The sequence below is a fragment of the Ctenocephalides felis genome, unplaced genomic scaffold (genome assembly GCF_003426905.1).
Source record: "Ctenocephalides felis isolate EL2017-DRISC unplaced genomic scaffold, ASM342690v1 CF-g0.4_SCAFFOLD_01751, whole genome shotgun sequence".
In the NCBI taxonomy this organism is placed as follows: Eukaryota; Metazoa; Arthropoda; class Insecta; order Siphonaptera; family Pulicidae; genus Ctenocephalides; species Ctenocephalides felis.
Window position 1 is genome coordinate 1 of NW_020537905.1, and position 10186 is coordinate 10186.

A 10186-nucleotide genomic window follows, 5' to 3' on the forward strand; every position below is an offset into this window, starting at 1 on the left:
AAGATTGTGGAGGAATAATTTAACACTTTTCTACTAATTACAAAAAAGCGGCTTGGCTGATCATTGTGCAAGTTATTCTTAATCGAATAAGATCAAATTCGGAGAAGTGTGCATGTGAATAGACTTTTCTACCTTTCTCGTAAACGGCTAGACCGATTTCAAAATTCAAAAGTAATACGTTGTATCTCAATAAAGACTTGCATTGATTAGTTAATCAACTAGTCCTTATTGAGACACAATGAATGGTTTTTAAATTTTAGAAATCGGTCCACGTGGACGAAAGATAGAAGAACCTGCTCATCTACACACTTACTTTTTCAGAATTTGATCTCATCCGAATTCAGAATAACTTGAATTGTCAAGAAACATAAAATTAGCAAATTGAATTTTTTGGTGAAACTGAAAACAAACTCTTTCAAACAATAAGTAAAATTTTCAAACAGTAAATTACAATTGGCTTCTGCCAGTAAAATTTGTTAAATACATTATTAATGCAAATTTATTACATAAGGGATGAAGTCGTTTTGATAGTTTATAATAATTGGGCAGTAAATAACCATGATTTTTATTAACACTTTATTATTAGCAATCAGAAAAGTACATAATTTTTATAAGCTAAACTGATAACTTAAGTAACGTGATTAAGATAATTTCCATTGAAATTGATTGATTTTGATAGACTTAATTTTAACTTGATTTGAGGTTTTCTGTCCAATCCATGAAAAATGTTATTATTTTAATTTTTGGACGAAACATAGAAAAATCTGCTTATCTACACACTTACTTTTCAGAATTGGATCTTATTCGATTCAGAATGGCTTGAAACGTCAAGAAAACATAAATTTGCAAGTGGATTTTTTGGTGAAAACAAACTCTTTCGAGATGTCAAAAAAAATACGTATTTGCTTGTTGTTTGCTTCAATAGATGAATTATAACATCCAGTATTTTAAGAAGATACTTAGTAGATTTAAAATTATTGTTATAGTAAATAACGTAAAACGAAAACTGAAACAAATCCGTTGTAGTTGTAGTTCCAATGCCCCAAAAAATGTATACCTTTATCTAGATAAAATTTATTCATTCATTATATCGATGTTTAAATTACCAATTTGTTCCCATCTCTAATTGCAGACCGTTTCCAATCGATTCTATATAATGCATAAATACTGAATTTCACTGTCTTGAATGAGCACTTTAAAAATTTTACCGTTTTCCGTTACAGAATTGGTCGGAGTTGGAAGTGAGGAGATGCAGCCAGAGACGGGATAATATCCATATCGCTGTACCGTTAAATTAACAAGAAAAAGTAATGATGGAATATATCAAATCTGCGAAGAGAGTGTCGCAAGAACAATATGAGTGTTTCAATCAAAAGCCGCTATCAGGCTGTGTCTCTTGAATTGACTAAGTGCGTGAAGTGCTTTTTAATTTTCAAGTGGGTGTGTGTCTAAGCAGTGTGAAAATGCCAAATGATACAGTGATATAATTTTCAGTATAAAATCCTAAATTGTTTCTATCGCGACGGGCCCGATTCTCAAGATGGTTCTAAATCTAACGACTCTGCTAGCGATCACGCTGATTGTGTTTACAGTAAATCTTTTGACGACTTCTGATGGAAAAAGATCTGAACAAGTTGCAGCGAATCAGGAGAGATATCATCATCAAGGTTTTAATCAGCATGCTGGACACCATCAAAATGGGCGATCTCACCATTCTGCAGGGTCTAAGAAGCATTCGCATTCGGGATCATCTGGCGCCGGTCCTTTTATACCACTGCCAAATGCGAAGGAGCGTAGGCCTAATATTATTTTGATCATGACGGATGATCAAGATGTCGAATTAGGTGAGTTGAAATAAAATGACATATAAGAATTTCTTGAAGCGATTGTTGCATGTAACGGTGAAATGAACAATCGTTAAGACTACATAAGAAATAACTTCTTTATGCAAAATACCAAAACTTCTTTGATATAATTTGAAAGTATTTTGAAGTTTATTGTGTAATATTTATATATGAATAATTTATATTTTTTATATATTTATTTCGGCCTAGAAATACAGCACATTACCTATTACCTTTAGTCTACATTGAATTAAGGGGGTTTCTGGTGTAGAAATTCAAAAAAGGCGATTTTTTTATTTTATATTTTCAAAGTTTAACTATCTAGGAATATGGGTACGAGAAGGTTTTTGAAGATTTGAATTATTGTTGGAGATATAGGCATTTTACTGACTCGGTCTCCATACTGGTTTGGCTTCACGCAAAAATTTAAATGCGTTTTTCTCAGAACAGACTTTTTCAGTACTGTTGACACGATTTTTCGAGTTCTACTCGACCAATTCACTTGAAAAGTTCAGAGAGTCTTGTTTATAGACCTATCTATAGCCCGAACTAGGGTTATACCAAAATTCCAATTTTTACTATTTTTAAAAATTTCGAGAAACTCAAAAAATCAGTAAAAAAAACACTTTTTTCAAACAGTCGCCAATTTGTACAAAAAATTTTTACTCATTGCTAGTTCGGGCGATTGCGACATCATTGTAGATTAATAATCTTTCTATTCCTTTAATTTCGGATGGCTTGGAGGGCTGAAATCATGTCAAGCCTGAGGTGCCAATTTTTTGTGACCCCCCACTTTATCAGCTGCCAGTTTCTTCAATTTTCAACTTTTTTTTTAATTTTTGTATTTTAATATTATTAATACACAAGTGATAAAAAATGGATAGTAAAAACATTCATTGCTTTCTTTTACGACACTTTAAAAATGACATAAAATTCATCGCTCTACACTAGAATACCCCCTTAAATTAATACCGATGATTTATATAAACAAAACACTTAATTATGGATCCTTAATAAACTTAGCATTCTAGACTGGTTTCCCGGTTAACTTCTTTTTACTTATATTATTATTATTATTTGAACAATGAGCAGAACTTATGAGTCTCTTAAACTGTTGACATAATTTGACTTAAATAACGATGTCGGTTTTATAGATGACAACCCAAACGGTTGTTCCGGGCTCTTTTCATTTTGAAACATATTACTATATACATTTCATGTATTTTTCTAGAAATTTTCCAATAAACCTTGAATTTTAGGAGTTTAAGTGGTAGCCTATCGTTGCCTATCGTTGCCTTTATGGTTTAACATACAAAATTATTATATATGGAAGAAAAAACAAGAATGTCTAAACGAATTTATTGAAGTCTAATACTTCATGCAAAGTCATGTGAAATTCAAAATTTGAATAATTGTATAGATTAATTTTACTACTGCTTGACATCAAGCTGACCGAGGTTGTAGTCAAACCCGCAACTAGTTTGTGCTTTGATCTTTTCATACGGTCAATTGTTTTACACCTGTCTAGAATTTTCTGAGTAATTTATATATGAATCCATAATATATATATATATATATATATATATTATATATAATTAAATATATGCTGAATTTTAATTTTGTTCAAAATATGTTACATAGGTTACATACATCTTTTTTTTTCAATGTTTTTTGGGTAAAAACAGCTTCTAGTGGAATCATAATATTTAAATAATTTTAAATCGCAAAAATTCGTATAATAATCAATTACCATGAGTTTGTGATCGGTTGTGATTTTTTTAATTTTTTCGTTATTCTCTTTCTCAGGTTCCTTGAATTTTATGCCTCGGACGTTGCGTGCGCTAAGAGACGGCGGCGTGCAGTTCCGGCACGCCTACACCACGACTCCCATGTGCTGCCCAAGCAGAAGTTCCATGCTGACGGGCATGTATGTCCACAATCATCAGGTGAGAGCTCGAAATATTTCGGACAAATAATTAGTAATAAATATAAGATTCAGATTTTATCACTGTTCTTCTCAGGGGGCGTCCATTAATCACGTGATCGATTTTTTAAAGAATGTTTGGACCCCCTCCTCTATGTGATACGTGGTGATATTCAAAATTATTCCCCTTCTCCCACGAAACATCACGTGAATTTTTAGTTATGAAAAAAATTGTAAAATTTTTGATTTTTTTGTTTATGAAAATGTTTGGATTTTTTTTAAATTCAGGTAAAAAATAAATACACGTGATATCTTACTATACCCCTCCCTTCCCCTAGTGATATTTTATGTTTTTTTATTAAACCCCACTTCCCTCTCCCTAAAAACCTCACGTGATTAATGTCGCCTCCTCATATACTTTACTAGAATAGAAATATATATATATATATATATATATATATATATATATATATATATTTTAATCACAATATTTATTACAACTGTTAAATGGTTAACATCTAGCAATATTGATGAATAATAACATAATTTTAAATAAATAAGAGTGCAAAGGATAGAATTTACATGAAAATAATATCCGTAGTATGATGATTTAATATAAAATAAAAGCAAATAATAATAAAAATAAAATTAATAAATAATATAAATAAAATTTCTGAATAATAAAATGATACTAGAAAAACAATAAAATATATAGTTTTTTAAATATATAGTATATACTAGCATTTATTTGCAAGTTGTATATATTGCATTAATAAATTACAAATAGCTTCTGCCAGCAATATTTGTTGCATTATTATTGCAAATTCACCACATAAAGGATGAAGTCATTTTAATAGTTTATAATAATCACACTGAAAATATCCAAGAAAAATGTTTCTTTTTTAATTTTTGGTTTTTATGTACGTAGTTATGAAATGTATTAAAACTCTCCTTCGATTAACTCAGGTTGTTGAGTTATAATTTAACTCTTGTAGCAGTGGACTGTGTTAAACACACATTTTGTCACTATTTGTCACTAAGTTATAATGAAAAAAGATATATTTATCTATCATTTACTATACATGTCGCGGACTTTATTTTAGAAGTGAACAATTAGTTCTATCAAAACACTCCTCTACCTCCTTTACCAGGGGTAGCAATCATTCCGTGTAAAAGCTCAATGCCATGAAGATTGTCATCTTCATGGTCAATATAATAAAACGAAAATACGTTCGAAGGAATTTCATTTAAATAATTAGAGAGATTACATAAATTTATATATTCCTAATAAAAAACGAACTTCTTTCTTTTAGTTATTTAATTTTATTAATTTTTTTTACTAGTTTATAATAACTAGGAGACTGGCATTTTGTTTTTACATCCAATTTTGTATCAATTTCTACTAATCTGAAAATGACAATGGTACATAATTTGCACTTGTTTATACTTGTTTATCTACGATGATTTGCTTCAATAAAATGCTTACTTCAATGCTATTATTTTAAAATATTTGTTTTTCAATGCTATCATTTATATTGGCAAGCATATAGCATCATCCAAAGAATGATTACAAATGAATTGCGGAAGAAATGCATCTTAAATAATAAACGAGGATAATATTTGTCTTTTTATATATAGTATACGGTATATTATTATATATGCTGTTCAATATACAGGAAATAACGCACCTTTAATTCAAAATATTGTTAATTATAATATTTAGTAAACGTATTAATTTTTAGTGTTTTTTATATTAATACTATTTTAATTCAATATTATTATTTCCCAAATTTCTAAAACGTCGAAATAATACTAAATAAAAATTAAATAAATTATACATAATATTCATTGTCGTCTAATCACTATCAATGGTTTTGTATTTTTAAAGTTACTTGACTACTTTTAGCAAATTCATTTAATAATTATTGCCCAATGAAAAATATTATCTATACAGAAAAACTTACTAATAGTGCTTATTTTTTATTTAAATCGGTTAAATTGTTGTAAAGATTACTATGATAACTATTAGATCTTATAAGCTAAAAGTTGTGATCAATAATAAGAAGTTCGCAAGCAAAATGAAATATATTTTCTTATTAAAAATAATTGAATTTAAAACAAGATAAAGTTTTCTTTACTGAAAATATATTTTAAAAATACAATGATATTAATTTCAGATCTGTGTACTTTATAATCTCTCTCAATAATACTATATCACACATCAAGAAATTAATACCATTTTTTATTTTATTACGTATTACATATAAAAAATACATACTTGATGTACTTATAATTATATAAATAATTTAAATATATTTCTATGTAATAGTTTATCTATATTTTATTAATATGTTATAATTTGGAACAAAAGTGTGCATAATAATTATATATTCAATGTTTCGTTTATCTTTTACAGCATAGAATTAGAGTTTTAACCTACTTTTGGCTTAATTTGCAATCTGCAGTAATACAACTGATTGTTACCTAAATCAGATAGAATTTGAACAATCGATTTGTTTCGAACTGGCGTAATAACGCTTCGATGACCTGGCACATAAACTTTTAATCGCATTTAAAGCAATTTACAATTCAAATTGAAAATCTGTCAGAGTTCAAATGTTTCAGTTTGTTCTCTAGTGCCTTCCAAAAATAGTATGAAGCAATCGAAGCATCCATTATATGGATTATTCTACTAATGGAATAGATTTCGATGACCTATTTTAGGTTTACTAATAATTAAAAATCTATATTATGTTTATTTTCTTTGCATCGCAGTAAAAAGCATTACTGGACGTAGTTCTTAGATTTTTTTTTGAAATTCTTAAACAAATATTTGATTTAATCTCAAAAGTCTTATGTAAATAGATGATCAATCAAATAAAAAAGTAGATACTTAGAAAAGTTGATATTACTTATTAACTTCCCGTAGAGCAAGTTATTGTAATCGTCCGAAAATCGAAATTAATTTTTTTTGCATATATTCACATTTTGAAGGTTTCTGAACATTTTGGCATGCCTCAGAAAAAATGGATGTGTGTATGTATATATGTATGGATACAATATTTTGTCCACGTTTTTGGGCGCACGGATCCACCGATTCGAATGGTTCAAAAAACATTCGATTCCTATTGATAGGGAGATATGCTGATTAGATTTTGCCAAAAACTTGAGAGATTTAGTTAGGTTATTTTGCGATTGTTACTTTTCATGACTTATATGTTAAAATAGATGAAAAAATGTATATAATTATATGTAAATTCTTGAATCGAATTATAACTTCATATTAAATTTCTTTCCAAATGGTTATCTATTGAATGCTTTTCGATCCTATATTAAACTTTAAAAGTTATTTTAGGATTGGTATATAAATAACTTATTTTAACATTGTTGCTCTAAATTGCTCCTTTTATATGTTAGCCAAATTTAAAAATAGACGAAAAATGCATATGATTCATTAAAAAGTCCTATGATTTACATTAATAGCATTTATTCATAGTTCCAAATGGACTGACTTTATCTTAAATTTTTTTATTATGCACTTTGTGCATCTCTTTTAGGTTATCATAGAATTATTAATTTTTATTACGTATGTTTATATTTTTAGTCATTTAAAAATAAATTCAAAAATAAATTTTCATTTATAGATATAGTTCTTCAGAAACCTTTAGTACCAGAAAATTCAACAGTATTTTAGAGTTTAAAATCAAACTTATTGTTAGTAAAACAAATTTAATTTTCTTAAATTACATATAGCAAATAATATAAAACATCGCATTTTCCACGGTTTCGTCCAGATACATAATTAATTTCATGCCTTCATCAAATCTCATACAGCAATTATTACGCATATCACGTATGCTAAAATATTGCTCTTGGCCACAAAAAAAAAAAAAAATATTAACAAAATTATCTTGAATAAATGAGAAGATCAGAGTTTAATAAGAGAATTTTATGCATGTACCATAAAACGCAAAAAACGAAAATCACTAATATTTAAGTATATTTATTATTGTTTTATAGGAAAGCAGAACTTCCAAAATTGCAATACTAAATATTATATTCTTTATTTTTTCATAAAGTTTTCATAGCCTTTGTTTACCATTTATTATATAAACGAGTGAATCATTAAATCGATCAACCCAAATTTAATTACATGCAACTTTCGAAATCAATAAAATCCCAGTTAGCACGTATGTTGTTTTCATAAATAATCTAATAGTTTTAAATAAACATTTCGCAAAAAGTATTACAGAATAGCACTAGAGCTATAAATTACTGCTTCGTAAATATTATAAAATCAATTCCCAGTTTTGTACCTTGTAATACTTTAATTTGCATTTTATATACGCTTGCTCACATGTTATCGTGTATATAAATTTCTAATATAACGATTTTTATGATATGCAGTATCGATATTGAATATGCTTCCATATCGGATTACAGAGGAGACTCTATAATCAAGAGTTGCCATCGTCGTTTTGCATAAAGTCCTTTATTTGCAGAATAATATTGAATAAATTAGTATCGTCAAGAAACTGAGTGATAATAATCAAATTACGACAAAGAATATTGGAGGGATATTCAGTTCTTATAAAAGAGTCGTAGAGTTTTTCGTATGCTGTCAACCGAAATGTGAAATGGTTATTTTTTTAAGTTTTTTTAGTCATATAAAAGCAAATGATACTCGCGAACAGGTTCTATATAACTATAAAAGCTCGAATTTATTTTGGGTGTGGGAATAAATTAAATACAAAAGAGGAAAAGCATTTATTTATTAAAATTGTGCAAAAACTGCATTAGTTATAATAAAACTATAATGTAATGATGACATATTTCACATAGTTTAAAACTTTCTTTAAGATTAATTGTTTATTTGTTTATCATCAATTGCCAGAATATCAGCAGTCCTTAAATAGTATCAGAACTATAATTGTTTTTGAAATTTATGCAAACTTATTTCTTTCATAGTCATTTAAAGTCATTAAAATTTAGTCATTTATTCATATCACATCACAAACTATCTTAAAATTATCTTGATTCATTAAAATTTATGAATTACTTAATTTTCTATGGGCCTAATTTTTGTTTTACATCCAAAAAATTGAAAAACAAAAAGTAAATAATTGTAACCCTCTATTTGCAAATGAAAAACATTATTTACATATAATTATAGATAGCAGTTACCCCAGTGGGTAATTACTATTAGATACAATATATTGGATTAAAGTAATTGGCCACAGTCTTCTAAATTCTGGTGCAAGAAGCAGTGGAGCAATGAGTTTATTAGGTTGACTTTATAATTTGTGTTGGCAATTAGTCGATCTTGTTTTTAAAACGTCTTTAATGTATAGCAAGTTTTATTGCTCACTTGCCATAGTGCACCTGTCATCATTCTAAGTATTTTAGATTAAGTTCTCTGTACCAATAATACATTTGACTTTGCTAGAGTATCTCCAAAACTTTATCCCACATGACCAACTAGGAATTATTATTGCTTTGTAAAGCAGGATTTTATTTTCAAGTGCTAATTTTGAATTATGTCCTATAAGCCAATATAGTTCCCTCATTCTGGATTTGATAGCTTTAATTTGATAGCTGTGATGGAGGTTATTTAAATTATAGGGTTATTGAAAAACGATCGTTTGGTTGATTTTTTGAAAAAATGTTGACTATTCAGTATAATTTATTTGTGCTAATAGCAATGTATGAATTGTCCATAATGGTAAGACCGAAATATACCAAGTTGACGAAGGGAACAACAATAATATTAATGCATAATTTTTAGAATTCTTAGCGTAGGTGACTTTTGTACCGATATTATAAATAGCAATTAAATCATTACAATTTAGATGAATTATCTCAATATTATAAATTTTGTCCAATTTCAGGTTTTCACCAACAACGACAACTGCAGCAGTCCACAGTGGCAGGCAAGTCACGAGACTCGCAGCTTCGCAACGTATCTCTCGAATGCTGGTTACAGAACTGGTAAATATTGAACAAAATATCTTTAAAAATCGACACACTTACAAATATTCTTTATGGAACATAAATGACAGCTTCTCGCCTTGCCCAATCTACATAGGTCAATAGCACGTGTCAGAGAAGCAGTTCAAGGTCCATGTTGTTGCATTTTATCAAAAGCTTCATATTTCGATTTCAATACTGTAATTGATTAGTTTCTCCTTGGTTACAATTTGTATGTTTACTGGGTCCCTTCGAACGGTTCTGATCTTTTTCTCACGTAGACAATGACCTTATTTCAACATACAGAATGTATTTTTTTCATATTTTGTTCTGTGATGATTATTCATAAATATGATAGTAATAAAGTAAATGACAAATAATTTAATATCAGATAACTTAAATCAGTGGTTTCCAACCTTTTTGAAATAATATCTCACCTTTCCCACTATCT

General features: G+C 28.2%; 1 protein-coding gene across 1 annotated transcript; it reads left to right on the top strand.

Moving 5' to 3' along the window:
* Positions 1–1245: 1245 nt before the first annotated feature.
* LOC113374367 (extracellular sulfatase SULF-1 homolog) lies at positions 1246–9756 on the top strand (the record flags this gene model as incomplete). Its single annotated transcript, XM_026614460.1, has 3 exons — positions 1246–1844; positions 3651–3790; positions 9657–9756. Coding segments are annotated over exons 1-3 (544 nt in total), but the record flags the coding sequence as incomplete, so codon positions are not given.
* Positions 9757–10186: the final 430 nt, after the last annotated feature.